The sequence below is a fragment of the Podarcis raffonei genome, chromosome 3 (genome assembly GCF_027172205.1).
Source record: "Podarcis raffonei isolate rPodRaf1 chromosome 3, rPodRaf1.pri, whole genome shotgun sequence".
NCBI lineage: Eukaryota > Metazoa > Chordata > Lepidosauria > Squamata > Lacertidae > Podarcis > Podarcis raffonei.
This window is the reverse complement of record NC_070604.1, coordinates 86,311,434-86,329,738: the sequence shown is the minus strand read 5'-3', so window position 1 is coordinate 86,329,738 and position 18,305 is coordinate 86,311,434. Positions and strand designations below refer to the sequence as shown.

Sequence of the window (18,305 nt, the reverse complement as noted above, 5' to 3'; positions counted from 1 at the left end):
GCTGAAGGAATTTGATAGGATACGGATACAACAACCAGCACCAGCCTTAAATACCTAGCAATCTAGGAGCTAGAAGCATGCACCCTCTGCAAAGATTTCTATTATCACCATTTATGCTGTTCAGGGGCTGGCATTTCATCAATATCCAAGCATGTTCAAGTCTTTCTTTCCCAGATCTATCTATCTATCTATCTATCTATCTATCTATCTATCTATCTATCTATATCTTACCGTCCTTCATCTGAGGATCATAGGGTCACTTACAATATACAAACACAAACACACAAACAAACGAAACAATACTCCCACCAGTTTAAAAGGCCACAGATTGATTAATTAGTCAAAGGCCTGGGAGAAGAATGTTTTCACTTGGTACCTAAAGATTTGTAATGAAGGCTCCAGGTGAACCTCGCTGGGGAGAGCATTCCACAAATGGGGAGTCACCACAGAAAAGGCTGATTCTCCTGTTGCCACCCTCCAGACCTCTCATGGAGAGGGCACACAAAGAAGTGCCTCAGATGATGATTACAGGATCCAGATCAATTCTTATGGGAAGAGGCTGTCCCTGAGGTATTGTGGTTCTGAGTTACCTTTATTTTCTTTTTAAAACCTGTAATAGTATTATTATTTAGCATTTATTACCCCTTTATAGAGCTTAATGTATGCTGCATATATTATCTTGTGAAGGAAAATAAACAGAGGTTACTCACTGTAGTGTGAAACAGTTGTTCTTTTTGATATACTCTGTTTCTAGGGTGCAAACGGCTCCACGGAGGTTCAGTGGCAAGGCCACTACAGAACTCTGCTGTGCAAAGGAAGGCAAATGATAAAAGTCCCTGGAATCAGAAAGCCACTCTGAAGTGGGCTCCTACTAGCTACTTCACTCTTTTCTTGGGTGGGCAATTGTTACTCTGATGGTACACTGAGCTTTTAAATTTGTTGAGCTTTTCTTCTGCCAACGCTGCCTGACGGTTTTGAAATTTGCCACTTGGTTTTACTGTGATTTGTGGACTGTCTTTATTTTAGTTTTAGATGTAAGTTAGTCTTTACAAGAATTTCAAGTTCTATTTTGGCAGAGATTGCACTGAAGGTTTAGACAAAAATAAATGCAATTGGCAAAGTGTAGATGCTTGACAAGCTATGCATGCCAAACATTCACAGGAGATGTCAGTAGGCGAAGGACTATACAGGATATGAAAATGCTGGAGGCAGTGCTTTTTTTCCTGGGGGGACGCAGGGGTACGCATACCCTTAAACATTTTGTGAATCTAAGTTTGGCCTGTTTGAGGGGCAGTATTTCATTATGAGTAGGAAAATTGTGCCCCTAAACAATTTTTTAAGAAAAAAAAGCACTGACAAAGTATATGAAAATGTGACACAGGCCTTACTCATACCCATTTCTTATCTCCATTTGTGTCTGGGCATCTCACTGCCTACCATTACCTTGAGGGTGTCTTTCTTGTCCTGGTAGAAACACAAAGTTTGTCTCATCAGTACTGTGTGGAATGTGTTCCAGGAACGACAATTTGCCTAGGAGAAGAGAAATGAAAGGATCAGATCTGAAGTAGGTGAAGAGTTAAGGTTGGTTCACAAGGTGACCTGTTCACACGGTTTCATGTGCATGTAGCCCTATCTGCCTGTGCTTGCCTCCAGGTTAAGGCCCCTCCCTTCCCCTGGAGGCAAAGACAGGCAACCATTGCCTGAGAGCCCCTTCTAGCTCTTCAAAGCATGGGAACATGAACATTAGTGCAAAGGAAAAGTGAACATCACCTTCAGATATATGGTCAGCTTACTCTGGACCTTATGTTTCCACCTCCTGTCTGCAGCAGCTACAGTTGGCAGTACAGTACAGCGGTAAGAATAAAATCCACAAGTTTTTCGTCATTTGGAAAGGCCCTTTGCCTTCTGCACCACCCACACTGTGCTGGTTTAAGTCAGGCCAGTGATCCAGATCCTTATATCCACACCCCATCACAGGCGACATTTGCCCAGTGGGTGGGGCTATCCACCTGTCAATCACTTGATGACATAATAGCGTCAAGTGGCCTGTATTTCTCTGTGTGGTCTGAAACCAAATTGTGCAGACAAAATCTGCAAAGTGGCAACTAGCTGCCTTTCATCCAAGCTTTGCCTTTACCTGCTCCACACCTGACTTCAGGTGTAGAGCAGGTGAGCATGGCTTCATGAAACAGCTTCGTAGGCCCACAGACTGGAGGTTTCCCCACCCCTGGGTTTAGACATAACCATGGCTTGGCATTATGTGAATAAGCAGCAAAGAGCCTCAGTTTTGTGATTTCAGCCACCAAGCCTTGTGCAGATCCTGGCTTGGACCAAACCATAGCTAGTTTGTCACACGGCAAACTGTTATTTATGCTTCCCCTGCAAATAAGGATCAAATCTTGGTTTGCTCTTATGCCTGAACCACCTTATTCAGAAGTGTTTCTGTGTGTGTTGATATAAGTCAGAGCTTTCCAAATTGTGTGTTGTGACACGTTAGTGTGTCAGCTGCAGTGTGTAGATGTGTCACACGAATGCTCCCTGTGCTGCTCTTGGGGCTGGAAAGGGCTTAGTTCAACCTCTGGCTTGCTGGTAAAACTGAATTACTGTGTCACGAAATGATGCATGTCTACAAAGTGTGTCATCAACCTGAAAAGTTTGGAAAGCTCTGCTATACAGGGCTAGGCTCTGTTGAAGTGTGACTGGAGCACCAATGAAGTTGTTTCTTGGTGGCAAGTCACTGGCACCCCTCACATAATGCCATGCAGCTCTGACAGTACCTTCTTGCCTCCTGCCTGCAACAGATGCTTCCTCTCCAAAGCTCCTTCCATCATCTGAAGCTCTAGTTTACTGGGGAGATTCTAGAAAGAGGCAGGAAACGATGAATGAAGCAACCACAACGAAAGCAGCAGTGTTTCAAATACGAAGGCATTTTAACACCACATTCCCCAAAACAGAGCAAAAAAGAAGTGTGCTTTGAGAAGTCACTGATTCATGGAAAGACATACATTGGAAAAAACACACACATTTTAATAATTGTGCAATGAGAAAAAATTGTGCAATGATAATAATTTAATAATTGTGCAATGATAGGAAAAAAATACGCATTTTAATAATTGTGCAATGAGAAACTGCTTAAGTACACATTGTAGATCAATGCCAGCAGTATCCAGGGACTTGAGGAAAAAAACAGTAAACACCTGGTTTCCAGGCATACAATCCCCACCCCTGCCCCATAGAAGCCAATGGTTCTGACCTTGCCAATACTTCTGCCCTCCGCCTGAAGCTTCTGCTGGGCCCCTGGGCAGGTACTCTGCAGTGACCTCACAGCTGCAGCTACTGCCCCTTCTGATGGCTCCTGGACAGAAGGCATGGGTGCCCGGCACCGACTGGGACTGTCACAACTAGTCCCTCTTTCTCCTTCAGACCTCTGAAGCAGCTGGGCAGAGGTGGGGAGCTTGAACTTAGCCACTAACAAATTGTCTGCCGCTGCCAGGAGGAGTCTTGCACCAGAGCTGTCTGGACTTTGCATCTTATCCACCTTTCCAGCAGGGCTGCTGTGGATTCCCGAGCTTTTCTTGTGCTTCTCCACATTGCTCCATATGGCCTGCAGCTCCTCTTCCTCCTCTTCAAACAACTCATGGGCAGGGTGACAAGCCTCCAGCAACTTTGGCCCTTTAGTCGTGCTTCCTCCAGGAGCTGGGACAAGAGGGTCCAGCCCTGAGGGTGTTGGGGTGCCTAGTTCACATTCAAATACAGACAGTTTGGCAGGAGATTTGACCCCCAGGTGGAGGAACGAGGGCGAGGTTCTCACACAGCTTCCCTTTTCTTCTGCCCCATTCACAGCAGGGTTCTTAGCTTTGGCTATACTGGAAACTGCATCGGAGCTGCTCATGTGCTTAGCAGGTGAGGGCTTCAGCTTCACCCGAGATGCTTCTCTGGCTTTGTGGTCAGCCGGACCCTTTACCTGCGCCTCCTTGGAGCTGCCAGTTGTACCCAGTGAGGTAGCTAGTCTGTCCCACTCTATACCTATCTGCTCATGCAGGACACTAATGCGGGATAACCGGTTCTGCTTGAAATCCAGGAAGTCATCACTGGGACTGCTCTGGCTATTTGGACTCTGCCTGTCTTCTCCACAAAGAGCAACGAAGCAGGCCTTTTGCCTGCTGTAGCTTGGGTTGATGCTCATCTCTTCAAACCATGTGCCTCCCTTACCCTGGGGAAGCTTGTCACGAGCATCTTCAGGCCTGAGGGGCCTCTGGTGCATGACGGGCTGCCCTCCGAGCACCCTCTTTTGCAGACTACTACCAACTTCCGGCACTTTTGCCCCCGCTGGGCTGCTCCGAGCTCCCTGGCAGACCTGGCTTATTCCCTTCCTTCCTGCTGCTCCCTCTTTTGCTACTCTGATGGTATCATGGATATTCCTTAGAACTGTGGGGTCCTTGGGGAGCTCCAGGCTCAGGACAGAACCGAGAGAAAGATGCTGGCATGTGTTGCTCATCCGCTCTGCCAGTGACGGGGGGCTGTTGAGACCTCTGCTCTCTCTTGGGAACACATGACATCCAGATACTTCCCTAACCAAGTCACATTCAGCGTCAATAGCCCGTGCCAATGGGTTCTTCACATAGTCTGTCAACTCTCTGCAGGGTGCCGGGCACTCTGTCTGCAAGGCCTGTGCCCTCCTGTTACCCTTTGGGGGCCAGGTGCTACTAGTGCTGCGCCTCTCCCCTTGCCCTGCCTGCAGGTCACTTGGTTCGGTTCCCATGATCCCTTGCAAGGTGAGTTGCTGGGCATCTTCTGCCTCCACTCTGCCTTTTCTCTTCAGGCTCCTTAAGAAGCAGCTGGAGCTGATCTTGGGCAAGGTGTGGAAGGCTGAGGTGCCCCACGCGGGACTGGGAAATGAGGAAGAGTGAGCTCCAGGAGGCATTTGCTTAGCAGGCCGCAGCATAGTAGAGCTTCCACAAACTATGCCTGCATCTCTGTCTCCCTCTTTCTCCTTCACGTGCAAATAGGTGCTCACCTGCGGAAAGAGGGAAGACCCAATGAGGAGCAGTCTTCAAATTGCACAAGGTCACTGGAGCCTAAACCTACCTATTTTGGATGCCACAGCAGCAAACTGACATGCACTAGCACATGCTCCTTTCAACTCAGCGAGTATACATGCATGCATGTTCATTAATCGTAGCAGACACTAAGGTAGACTGTCCACAACAGGTTTCAGGATGTTAGGATCACTTTAGTTCAATCCTAGGGAGTGGCAACAAAACTTCTGGCTTACCATGGTTCCAAGCTTACTACTGGAGACAACCCAACTCTGCTGGGCTTTCCAGAAGGGGCACACTGCCAACTTGCAAGGCTGCTAGATGCACCCCACTCTACTTCAGGATAGATGATGCAGCCTGAAAAGAGGCTACAAAACTCAGTATAAAATATTGCAGTAGAAACTGAAGAGCCCAGCATGATTGGGGGGTGGGTACCATGATAGCAGCTATGGGCTGTGCTACAGTTGAGGCCAGCTCAGGACCAAATGAAATGTGCATTAAGAATCTTACATTGTATGGTTTGAGATTGCATGTGGTGCAGATTGCATGTATGAATGCTCCTTGTAAAAAACAAAGAAACCCTTCCTCTACATAGAAAGCTATCACAACAGGAAGAGAACTGGGCTTAAATAAACCCTTAGGCAGGGACTCAGCCAATACATAGAACGCATGCTTGCAGAATGCATATAGAAGATTCTGGGTTCCTTTTGCAGCCTCTTCAGAAAAATCTGAGAAAACTCCAGTCTGAAATCTGGAATAGCCGCTGCCTTTCAGAGCAGACAATCCTGAAATAGAAAGATTAGTGATCTGACTGTATAAGGCCTCTATAAGATCTGGCTCTATAAAGTATAAGGCTTTAAGTTTGTATGAGCTCCCTGATGTACCAGGGGTATTCTGTGCACATGAATCAGCTCTCAGTATAACAGGAATCCCCTTCCTGCAACAGCTGCAGGAGATGTCTAGAAGTTTAATTCAGGAATTATTACTGTACACCGTAGAGGCTGATGTTCCTTTCCCTTCATGACTGGCAGCTGACTTTCTAAATGAATACACTTTACAGACCTGAAATCCTCCTCTCTAATTCACAAGTTGTTGGAGCTACTGTAGCTTCTATGCTCAGGCACCTCGCCAGAAACTAGTTTTGGACAGCATGCCTCAGCCTTTCAATTGTAGCAGCTACCCATCTGCTTCAATCCCTAATTATCTTCTCACCGTGCCCTTTTAATCACAATTGCTAATGTGTGAGTGATTACGAAGACTTGCTTGCTAGCAAATAGGTGTATTCCTCTTCTCGCGCAACCCTCAGTTCATCTCATCCTTAAATCACCACAAGACTCTGAATTCTTGTTCATGGGACAACCCAAAGTGAGTGTGTCATGTCATGTGGGTCATTTCCTCACAGCAAACTAGTTTGGCCTGCCTTCAGCCTGCATCAAGAGGCAGTGCACTTCAGGCTCGTTTCCTCTAGCAAATCTGGTAGCTCTTCTGCTGTGGGATATGAAATATTGTGCTGAGGAAGACATCTCCATATTCCACTGTGCTGGCTGCACATTTAAGCTCTGGTTTGTCTGTTTGAATGGTCCTGTGCCTCTGAGAATATTCCAGAAGGGGGGATTTCTGGCAGTAATATGACACAACAAGTTGTGCCAGCTGAAATTCTCTTAAAAGGTACAGAATCCATATTTTGTGCTGCACATGGCAACCCTGTGCTTTAACCAGGAGAAGTCACAAAATATTTGAAGGTGTTTCTCCTAAGGGGGCATCTCCTCAGGAGTACAGGTGCAAGCACAGAATGCATATCTAACTTATTCACCATAGACTTGGAAAGGAGAGACACAGCATCTGTGTGACCTCTTTACATATTGGAGATGCCATTTAAGTGATATAGGAGAAGGGAACAAAGCTGTTGAGACTCCAACTTGCTAAGTCCCAAGCCGGCTAGCCAGACCAATGGTCAAGGACGATAGCCAAGTCACATCTGGAGCATTTCCCTCTCCTAATTTAGGAGCTGCCTTTTGAAGGAGGCTATTGGATGGGTTAGTCAAGGTTTCCTTGCACCATGCAACCACTCTCAGTCTGACATGCTGCATCGTCCATTCTCTCTCCCCCACTGCTCCATGTTACCTCTTCTGCATGCTGGCGGGGTGGCCTTTTCTTTCTCTTTAAACTACCCAAAGTACTTCCTAAAAGCCCCTGGCAACGTTTCCAGAAAGCTTTACAGGCTGAGGATTTAGTTTCAGAGAGCTGGATTTTTAGGAAAGAGAGAGACAAAAAATAAAAAATAAAAGTGAAGGAATAGCAAGGATGACCTGCAAAAGCCAGGAAGAAAAGGGCAAAATCAGTGCCTGACCCACGAAGAGGAAGCTCTAGAACTGCACGCCTGGCAGTGGCTTAAACAAGAAGCAAAAAAGCAACAGAGCTGCTAGTCTCCCTGATTCAGAGTGTCCATTAACATCTTAATGCTCACTGGGAAGTTAGAAGTTCTCCACTTGCAAGCCTTAGCCATAAAGCTTGGCACTCCCTCACTTGACATCCCACTTCTGTCCTGCCTGGACACTTGGCAATACATGAAAACACTGCCTCCCTTTGCCACAGGGGCACTTATTTGATGTCCTGGAGATAGCAAACAGCTCTATCGATGTCACGCCTAAAGTAAAGGGCAACTTACCTTGTGCAAGGTTTCCGGTCCCATTGATGGTGCTGCTCCAACCTGGCTTCCCGTGGCCTCTCTCCCTGCTTTCTTCCCAATGCTCAGTATCAAGTTCACTGTGCCACCCAGACTGCCAGGGCCTGGCTGGGGCACCAGCAGCACAGGGGTCTCCAAGGGTTCTAGGATCAGAGTCTCCTTTGGGACGTCCATCTCAAAGGGCAAGTGGTTTTCCAATTCTTCCAAACTCTGCCTGTGCCCTGGAAGAACATCCAGGGTAGATAGCACTGCAGTGGAGACCGATTCGCTCTCTTGCTGTGTTGCTGAACCATTTGGGAGGGAGCCGAGGGTGAGTGGAGGCCTCTCAGAAACACTGGAGTTAAGGATACCATTTGCTTCACCCACACCTGATTCAGGAACTACTTTAATCTGTGGAGTAAGGTAATACAATGAAGAATGAAACTGCAGGGATAGCTTCTTTGTTCTTTGTTAATTCTAGGATTTCCTGTTAAAATGGGATCTCCCCCACCTAAAGACCAATACATGCAGCTTAAAATTTGCTCTGCTCATTTGTATGTGTGTGTGAACAGCAGCCAGAGATTCTGTCAAAATGTATTGCTTGGTATGTTATAGAAAGGCAAATAAAAATTTATGCAAAAAAATATACAGGTCTTTATGAGGCAGAATAGCAACAAGATAGATAATATACACATGGGGAAATTGTGTAGGTATTCTATCAAGTTTAAAATAAGACCGATTTCTAAGCTTGGGATGGGGATGGCGGAGGAAGGAAGCTAAAGAGAGAAAACTTGAAAGGAGGGTGTTTTGTTTATAACTTTGTGCAGATGCCCCATAAAAAGTGAGTGAACAAAGCATAGCTATTCCACAATAAATACACAGTGCAGGCCAAGCTATTTTTCAAGTTTAGCTCTAGTATTGCCACTCAGGGGCTGCATACTAACTTGGCAGTGCTCGGTCATGTTCAGCGTGCCATTCTGAGTCTCCCTGCCATCACTCTTACTGCCAGGGTCCTTCTGGGAACTCTGTGCTCTCCAGCGCACCATCACCCATCCAAGCATGCTTTGCAGCTCCTCCATTCGCTCCTTTATCTAAAAAGACAGAACAAAACTGAGAAAGAAATGAAAGGAGGAAAAAAGGCCGACACAATGAATTCCTATCTTTTCTCTTCTAGGTACAGCTCTCAGTCAGGGCCATCCCTCAGGATGACAAACAATTGGGACAACTGTCTAGGTTCCACCCACCTGATGAGATGCTTCGCCTCCTCCCTTCCAAAAGCAGTGATGGCAAAAGAAAGAAAAGGGAAGTGAGGTGGGATGGGATGTTGTTCCCCAAAGGATGCTGCAGGCATGTAGGAAGCTTGCGTATCATGGCCTGCCACACTTACTGTCTCACTCAAGCTGTGCTCCTCAGCTACCAGTTTCCATCCAACTGCTGCCAGCTCCTCAAACTCCTTGAACTTAGTCTCCATGTTACTTTCCAGGTCTTCCCACTGAGCTTCTGAGAGACCGTGGGTACTCATAGTCTCAGAGAAGATCTGTGCCCGAGTATCCTCTGTCCAGGAGCTGGAGAGTCAAGGAAGGAGGAGCAACTATGAATATGGCCAGAAGAAATGTGTCTTAACACCTCACAAAAGTGCAGCTAACTTTATCCTCTACCCTTCCAACAAAGCTACAGATCAGGGTACTTTCCAATTGATAGAGAAACCTGGAAGAATCCCAATAAAAACCTATTCTGCATCAAGTTGTCTCAGCCTCTAGACAGCTTTGTCTTTCAAGTAGTTGCATACAGTTAAGATACGTACCATTTCCCAAGGCCTTTTAAAGCAGTATTAAAAAGGTGTGTCCCAGTAAAAATAGTTTTTCTCTCTCTTTGTTAACCACTAAGGCAGGCACCCCCAAACTCGGACCTCAAGATGTTTTGGGACTACAACTCCCATCACCCCTAGCTAACAGGACAAGTGGTCAGGGATGATGGGGATTGTAGTCCCAAAACATCTGGAGGGCTGAGTTTGGGGATGCCCGCACTAAGGGCTGCTTCCATTGTGGCAAAACAATCTACACACTAAGCCCTTCCATGGAAAAGTTGGTGTTACATCTCACAAGCAAATCACCAGTCTTGTCAAATGCGTGAGCAAAGAGGAGTAAATACTCAGGAAATCTGCAGCTAAATCACAACATCCAGGGCATGTGTAACTGCACCAAAATAAATGCAAGGTAAGTTGTGACGTGCTACACTGAAGTAAGAGAATATTTGGTGGGGTGGAGCTGCCCTTTCAATGCAGGCATTGCTGCCACTTGCCTGGATGGTGCGGGGCTGGGACAGCAGCAAGCTCAGCCCTTCACAGGTGCACCAGCGGGAGCAACCACCTGGTTGCACAGGTACCCCTGCAAGGTCCCAAACCTCACTTCCACCCTGCCCCACCTCCACCCCATCCAGGTGTGTGAACGGGAGTTAGAACTGATGCTGAGACTCAAGCTTGCTGGACTGACTTCAAAGTAGATAAGATGGATAGTCCCCAAGCGCAATTGAAAACAAGGGGTGCTTCCAGATGGGGGCTTAATATCACAAATGGGTGAGTCAGACATTGCAAAACAAACTTTCAAGGGACAGGAAGAGTCCACTAAGGTCTACTGACTTACATAATGGCTAAATAAGCTCTGAAGAATTGTCGCAAATGAGCGGCTTGCTGTGCATGAACTGCATTTCCCAACACCAGCTTTTGCAGATCTTTCCAAGCCTCCAATGTTTCACTGATTCTTCTGGACTCATTTGGCATTTCAATCAGACAGCAATCTTCCAGCTCCATGAAGGCTCTCTCTAGTTTCTCCATGTCCCCTTCCAGGCTAGACATTTCACTCTATGAAATACAAGATAGCAGGATTCAGGCTAGCAATAGGACTTTCGAATGGGGAACTCCTGGCTTAGTAAATGCTTGCCCAATCTAAAAACAAGCATGAGACTCCCAACTGGCTTTAGGAAGCCAAACAAACAACAGGGCAGTATCATCAAACATCAGATCTATGCTGACCCATTAAAAAAAGTGAGAGCTCAGAACCATTGGTCAAACCTGAACCTGCATAACAATCTCAACCTGCAATTTACAATGGTGCTGGGTGGAAGAACAGACTTCCAAGGTGTGTGTAATGCCTGATTTAGCACTTCTCCAACATTGCCATGAGCAAACACTGGTTATATGGGGTGCTTGTTACAAGCCCTCAAATAGCCTTTTGATCTCACCTCTATCTCTTTCTGCCTTTCCATGAGCCTCTGCAGCTCCAGAAGATCTGCCTCACTCTTCACTGTGGCAAAGCTTCTCTCTGCCTGCATTATGTCCTGAGCCAGTGTTTCTGCTCTGTTCCTCATTGTCTTGATCCGTGAGGTGACCCAGGCCAGCTGAAAAATTGAAAAAAGAAAGGCGACACTGAGAAACAGTTCTCTGTGCTACAGGCTGCTTGGACAACCAAACCAAAGCTGGAACTGCAACAGAGTAGTGCTGGTAGCATTTAATAGGTGGTCAGTCCACCTCTATGAAACAAGAAGATAGATTTTGTAGCTTCTTGCCCAAATACAATAACCAACTCTGAAGGATGGAGTGGTACAGGCTTTCCACCTCTAACCACTAGGGAAGAGGGATTTTTCTAGCACGCAGCCCCTCTTAACTCTCTCTTACCTTAGTTTCCTCCCCACTTGACAAGGCCTGCACAAAGCACTTGAGATTCTCTGTCTTGGTCACTGCCTCCATGGCCCGCTCGCGCTCCTTCACAACACTGTTCAGCATGTCCACTGCTTCTTGCAGTTCCACCAGTGACCTGTTCATGTCCTCATTGCTCAGCTGTTGAGCACTCTGGGCTATGAGAAGCTGCAGAGGCTCTTGGGAGCCTAGCTGGTTCGGCACTGCCTAAAGCAAAACAAGTACATGAATAATATTGGGTACCAATCTAGACAGGCCACCCTGTTAATTCTCTCACAGAAGTCTTCTGAGCAAATTGCCATGATTCCTACTTTACAGAGAAGGAAAGTGAAACTTCAAGAGAGAGGCTTGACTAAAGCCACTCAATATTAATATTAATAATATTAATAATGATGATAATAAGGTAAAGATAAAGGGACCCCTGACCATTAGGTCCAGTCGTGGCCGACTCTGGGGTTGCGGCGCTCATCTCGCTTTATTGGCCGAGGGAGCCGGCGTACAGCTTCTGGGTCATGTGGCCAGCATGACTAAGCCTCTTCTGGCGAACCAGAGCAGCACACGGAAACGCCGTTTACCTTCCCGCTGGAGCGGTACCTATTTATCTACTTGCACTTTGACGTGCTTTCGAACTGCTAGGTTGGCAGGAGCAGGGACCGAGCAATGGGAGCTCACACCGTCACGGGGATTCGAACCACTGACCTTCTGATCAGCAAGTCCTAGACTTTGTGGTTTAACCCACAGTGCCACCCGCGTCCCTAATGATGATAATAGATTTGGTTATATCTTTGTTCTACTACTAATTGTATCTACCACAACATACATCAAAATAATAAATAAAACCATGCAATCTACTAATAATATAACTCAGAGCCAACACCCAATTTCTAAAAGCAGCAACAAAGAACATGTGATATAACCAACATTTCAAACTAACGAAGACCCAACACCAGCAAATGTAAAAGATGCTACGCATTAAAAACTGGCAGTGATGAAACTATGCTTATAAACTAAAAACAAATTGAAATAAAAGTGTCTTCAATTTCCAACACTGATCTTAAGTCCTGAGTATATTTAGCTGGGAATCTAATTTCTGCCACCTCACTGAAGGCCCAGATACTTGCCAGTGGATATCAGTAAGATAAGGCCTCAATAAGCAGCAGTAGCCAATTAATCAACAGTGTCAAGAGCTGCAATTTGTGGCATTATAGTTAGGGGTTCCATGACTAAATGTGACCAGAGCTAGAATGGTGATAGAACTTAGCTGTACAGGACCATTACCATCCACAGTAATTTGGATGGCATACCATACTGAAATCATGTGAACCCAAACAGGAGAGTCACGCAAACTGTTCCTGTGTCACTAATCTGACCACATAGATACAATGCAGCACAAGGGACTTTTATGGAGATGTGTGTCCCTTCAGCGCCATGCTCCCTCATTGTTCAAACTAAACATAAAGCGAGAAGCCCCTTGCTTGTTATTTTTGAACTCTGACCCTTCTGGGGAAGTGTTGTAGTTCCGTGGCAGAGCATCTCCTTTCCACATAAAAGGTCTCAGGTTCAATCCCTTGCATCTCCAGGCTGGGAGAGACTCCCTATCTGAAACCCTAGAGAGTTGCTGCCAGTCAACCTGGTTAGTAGTGAGCTGGGCAGACCAATGGTCTGACTCGCTATAAGGCAGATTCCTATGTTCCTATGACAGGGCAGAATTCAGACCACACCTCTGCATATCACCTTGTTCTTCCCTTCCCTGGTCCACGTCTTCTCTGCTTCTCACCTGTACTTGGTTCCTGTGACTCAGCATTTCTTCCATATGCACATTCTGCAAGAACTCAGTTAAAACCAGGGCATCTTTCAAGTCTGATGTTCGGCGCTGGAGAGCCTCCTGCACACAGGCGAACCTGGGAAGGAAACCATGACATCTTCCTACAAGCGTATTTCACGAGAGCAATGTTACCTGCTGCCTAAACATACGCAACTTCAATTTGGACAGACAAAGCTGATGGAGATGAGATAGGTCTAGAACAACATGGGCTACAGCTCAGTGGTAGAACATCTGCTCTGCATGCAGAGGGACCTAGGTTCAATCCCCAGCACCCTTGTCTGAAATCCCGGAGAACTGCTGCTTATATAGTGTGAGGACAATACTGGGTTAGATGGACCAATGGTCTGACTCAGCAGAAAGCAGCTTCCTATGCTCCTACGACAAGGGAAACTTAAAAAAGACCCAACCCTGGCTCTCTCCTCCTCCTTGGTTGCCTGTATCTATTCATCTGAAACCATTCTTCCACCCTGAAGTAACCTCTTCTCTTTCTCCAGCTTCTCAGAAGCCAAGTCTCCTTCCTACACCACCTCCATACAGAGAACACTCTTTTGTTCCCAAGAACTCACTTTTCCTTCACTCGTTCCATCTTTCTATGAATCATTGCAGCTGCTGTGTGTTCCGAGGAGGAGTCCATTTTCATTTCCTCCTGCAGGGCTTGAAGCTTAATATGCCACGCCTCCACTTGGTTCTCCAGGGTGCCAACCTTCTCTAGGTCCCCATGGAGGTCATCAAGGTTCTTTGCTGCTGCTGCTTCTGGCTCAGAGAGCAAGCCTAGCACAGTTTCTAGCCAACACTCAGCCTCTTCTACCTCCCCAACCAACCGCAGAGCCTGCAAACAGAAAGGAGTGGGATGAGCAAGGCAGCCCCCCAGCCTGAATATGACAAGAAAGTCCTCTGCAAGAGAAGGCCTTCTCCCTGAAAGATGGCGAACAACTTTCTTAAATAAATAAGAGAGTGTATCCTAATCCCAAGGTTCAAATGTCTAACTGTGGGAGAAAACTGAACACTACACCACAAATAATCTGTTCCCTACGGCTAAACTTTTCAGCGCAGGGATGACAGGCAAGCAATCCAACTGAACAGGAAATGTAACCTCTGTCAGGATACAACTTGCAGGGAATGAGCTACAAATATTAGAATTGCTAGGGTCTTTTGAGTGAGGCTGAGACTACATGTTACCCACAACATAGAGCAGCTGCCAAGAATGGCAGCTGTCTCACCCCCTTCCACCCCAAAACCTTTTATTAATGTCTAGCATAATTCGTCTCATCTGACGATGGCGTAGATTTCATTTGCCTCCATGCTGCATCATTTGGTTGTTGCCAGCAAGGGTGGAGAAACACACAGTGCCATGAGATCACAGGATGTGAAAAACTGGCGCACCATGTTTACAAAAGGGAAGGATGAGACACCCTTTCCAGTGGCAGCCACTACTCACTGTATCAATCTCCCTCAGGGCCACGCCGTTCTCTTGGTGCCGCCTTCTCAGTTCCTCCCAGAGATCCTCCAGTTCCTCAAGGGCATCTTCCATCTGAGGACTCCACCTGTGTAGCTCCTAAGATGTACAGTACACACATGCCATTAAGACATATGAATAAAAGGGCTCCCACTGTGGTGGTTCTGCATATGTGGAACTCTTTGCTCCAGGATGTTTGCTTATTATCTTCTCTGTATGTGTTCAGACAGCAAATGAAAGCAGTTCTCTTTAACAAGTTTTTGATTCTGTTCATTACTTCATGCTTTGATTTATTGGTGATTAGTTTTGGCCCTTGGGTGCTGCTTTTAACCTGGTAATTATGTTTTAATGATGGGTTGCTATTTTTATGCCCTTTTAAAACATTGCGAGTTGCACTGACTTTTTGAAGGGGAAAAGCAGGATACAATTTTTTTTTTGTATAAATAAAATTCAAATATATGAATCTGATTGAAGCCATGTCAGACTGCTGGACCATCTACTCCAGTTTCATCTAGTGATAGGCAGCTGAATTACAGGGTCTGAGGTATGTGTGTGTCTTTTCTAGCCCTTTTACCAGAAAGCCTTTTAACTGGAGATGCTGGGGACTGAGCCTAGGATCTTCAGAATGAAAAGCATGCACTCCATCACTGAGCCGTGGTCCCCACTTGTTCAGTTCCCTCCTCAGATATACTCTAAGAGTAGAAGCCATTGTCCCTGTTGGGGAAGTATTAACAGACCCAGTGTGGTGTAGTGGTTGCAGGTCACTCTCTAGGACCTGGGAGACCAGAGTTCAAATCCCCACTCAGGCAAGAAGTTCACAGGGTGATCTTGGGCCAGTCACTGCCTCTCAGCCTAACCTACTTCAAAGTGTTGCTGTGGGGATTAAATGAGGAGAGGGAGAACTATGAATACCATCTTGAATTCCTTGGAGAACAAGATGGATTAGAAATACAAAAAATAAACGAAATCTCTTGTGGGAACCAGAAAATGCCTTTTTCAGGCTGGGCTAGGGGTTGTCACCTGTCCTGTATAATACAGGATTGTCCTGTATTTCAATGTAAGATGCTACATGCTGTATTGATACAGTTTTGTCCTGTATTTCAGGTCTCTTCTCTCTCTCTCTCTCTCTCTCTCTCTCTCTCTCTCTCTCTCTCTCTCTGCCAAGCTAGGGATCCTCTCCAAATGCATGTGCTTGAAAGGGTGTGTGAAAGGTCATGTATTAAAGCTCTGGGTAGCCAAGCACAGACAGGTTTACAAGTGTGTGTGTGTCAAATTCCAGAGGGGCCATCCTGTCAGGCTGCAATAGATTATAATGGTTTGCTTTGAAGTCACTTCAGCATTGGGGGGGGGATCACACACCCCCAACCGCGCCTCCCCGCTCTGTCATGTATTTTGCCAAAACAAAGGTGGCAACCCTAGGCTGGGCAGTAATTGGGAGCATCCCTTGTGAACAGGCCTCTCTCAGGTCTCCCTTCTTCTTACCACCCACAACAGTCCTAATTGAAACACACTTTAATTCTACAAACCTGCTTAAATACTTGGGTATTTGAAACACAAGATTCCTCTTCATTAACTCAAGGTTTTTAAAAAAATTGTCAACATTTGCTTTTGATTTCTGACAACCACCTCATTCAGATATGCTTGTAGACTAGACCTGTTCTTCAGCCAAGTGGCAGCCTACCAGCAGCCCAAGGGAAGCCAGAATTACTACCACAGTAAGGGCATCTATGTGGGCTTCAGAATGACAGAGACTTGGGGATTTGGTGAAGCTTGCAGAGAGACATTACCCCATCAGCGACCTGGCAGAAGTCCTGAAGGTGTGCCTCCTGCTGGGGCAGGTCCTTCAAGGCATTGGAATGCCAGAGAAGCTTCTTCCTCCTCCTGGAGAAGACAGAAAATTAGGGTGAGGCCATATATTCCAATTCATTGCTTGATAACTGCCACATCAAGTACACATGTGCGAAACACCACAGAAAGAGAGAGCGAGAGAGAGCAAGCATTTATACATACCAAGATCACCCTAAAACACAACACATTTTAATGGCTTTTCAGAAGTGTAGCCATATTACTCTGTTGGGGGTATTTTTTGCACTTTAAATACTGGGTAGGATTCACCTAAGCTTAAAAACCTCCAAGGAAGGAGGGCCCACCACCTCCTGAGTAGTCTGTTCCATTGTTGAACTGCTCTTACTGCCAGAAAGTTCCTTCTGATTTTTAGTTGGAATCTTCCTTGTTAGTTGAAGCCATTGGTTCAAATCCTACCCTCCAGAGCAGGAGAAAACAAACTTGCTTCATCTTCCACGTGACAGCCCTTTAGGAGAGGGAGGGATCATCTCCTCCAGAAATGCTTGCGCAGATGGAATGTTCATAATAGTGCAACATTGAATTCCACTCTGACAAATTTGTTATGACAGCTTCTGCTATAATAAATGTGGGAGTCTTTAAGATTCTTTGTTATTTGAAGTGAAGGCAGTTTGCATTCTATAACCAATAGTGAACTCAATTCTCTAAGTGCAGGTCCTAATGTAACTAAAGCATCCATGCTCAATGGGGAAGTACCAGCAGGCTCAGGAGAACCACGAGGTTTACAGAAGTACAAATATATATATACCCAGCCAAATGAGGATTGAGCATGCTCAATGGCCATGGAATGCTGACAACCGAAGAGAGTGACAGAAAACCAGGAAAAATTGAATGGAAGGGGGCATGACTGACTGGAACGCTGAACTGAGCGTTTTGTTGCAGGTGCTACTTAGATTCAACTAGAAGCCACTGGGTGGTGGGCTCAACCTCACAGCTTCACTGTTTTTCTGTGGAGCTCTCAGCATCTACCCATAATGAGGCTGGGCTTAGTGCCAAGACCACAGGGACCCCCCAACCCGTTCAACTTCAAAGGGCCAGCCCCTCTGCTAGGAGTAAGAGATAAATTCATTCCCATAGTGAATTGTTGCTAAGCAACAAAGCAGATCCCAGTAAGCAACTTCTACCCTCCCCTGTCCCAGTTTCTCCTCACCACTTCCCACATAGCTTTCCCCCAGCTTTCTTCTCCCAGGAAAGCACTGTGTGTGCCAGTACCTTCTGCTGTCACTGGTGATGGCCTCCTTGCCTGGTGAGTCTGTGTTGCCCTCTTGGTTTCCTTGGATGTCCTTCCATATCTAGGGTTAAAAGAAGAGTAAGAATATATTTTGCTCAGAATCCTGAGAGGTAAGACTCTGGGCAGGACCTTGTCTGAACTCTGAAGTGGCTCCAAAATTATGGAACCAGTTCCCAGAGATCTGTCTTAATCCAGCTCTTGGCCCAATGCCAAACATTTTGCATTCTTCTCAGGTGCCACCTTGTGGGAGAAAGGGGAATGAATTTGCCACTCTCCATCGTCTTCCTCTTCCCCACCTTTGCCAGCTGCAACGTTCTTGTGTTAGAGCTTGGCTGAGGCCAAAAAAACTTAAGGAGCATGAAGTCTGTTCTGGGATATTGGTAAAGCAAACAGGCCACTGCTTAGCAGCAATCACCAGTGGTCTTCTTTACTAATTCTGGGGGAGAGAGTACATAGCACTCCTCTCTGCTTTTCCTCACCATAAAAAGTAATTGCACTGGCTTGGGCTTTTAAGCGCCACCATGTTATAACA

The 18,305-nt window shown here is 46.2% G+C and overlaps 1 protein-coding gene across 5 annotated transcripts in view; it reads right to left on the bottom strand.

The window, feature by feature from the left end:
• The window catches only part of LOC128410983 (uncharacterized), a 43,106-nt gene that overhangs the window by 7,825 nt on the left and 16,976 nt on the right, over window positions 1–18,305 (bottom strand). For 2 of the 5 annotated variants that reach the window (XM_053382892.1, XM_053382895.1), the window contains 16 exons: window positions 17,755–17,834; window positions 16,467–16,560; window positions 14,662–14,778; window positions 13,790–14,052; window positions 13,176–13,299; window positions 11,378–11,605; window positions 10,945–11,100; window positions 10,347–10,564; window positions 9,092–9,269; window positions 8,649–8,795; window positions 7,708–8,115; window positions 7,164–7,283; window positions 3,254–5,017; window positions 2,778–2,858; window positions 1,444–1,530; window positions 711–805 (listed from right to left, as the gene is read on the bottom strand). In XM_053382892.1, the coding sequence (XP_053238867.1) occupies window positions 711–805; window positions 1,444–1,530; window positions 2,778–2,858; window positions 3,254–5,017; window positions 7,164–7,283; window positions 7,708–8,115; window positions 8,649–8,795; window positions 9,092–9,269; window positions 10,347–10,564; window positions 10,945–11,100; window positions 11,378–11,605; window positions 13,176–13,299; window positions 13,790–14,052; window positions 14,662–14,778; window positions 16,467–16,560; window positions 17,755–17,834 (4,160 nt within the window). The remainder of the gene's footprint in view (window positions 1–710; window positions 806–1,443; window positions 1,531–2,777; window positions 2,859–3,253; window positions 5,018–7,163; window positions 7,284–7,707; window positions 8,116–8,648; window positions 8,796–9,091; window positions 9,270–10,346; window positions 10,565–10,944; window positions 11,101–11,377; window positions 11,606–13,175; window positions 13,300–13,789; window positions 14,053–14,661; window positions 14,779–16,466; window positions 16,561–17,754; window positions 17,835–18,305) is intronic. The other 3 variants (XM_053382893.1, XM_053382894.1, XM_053382896.1) reach the window with 3 other exon arrangements.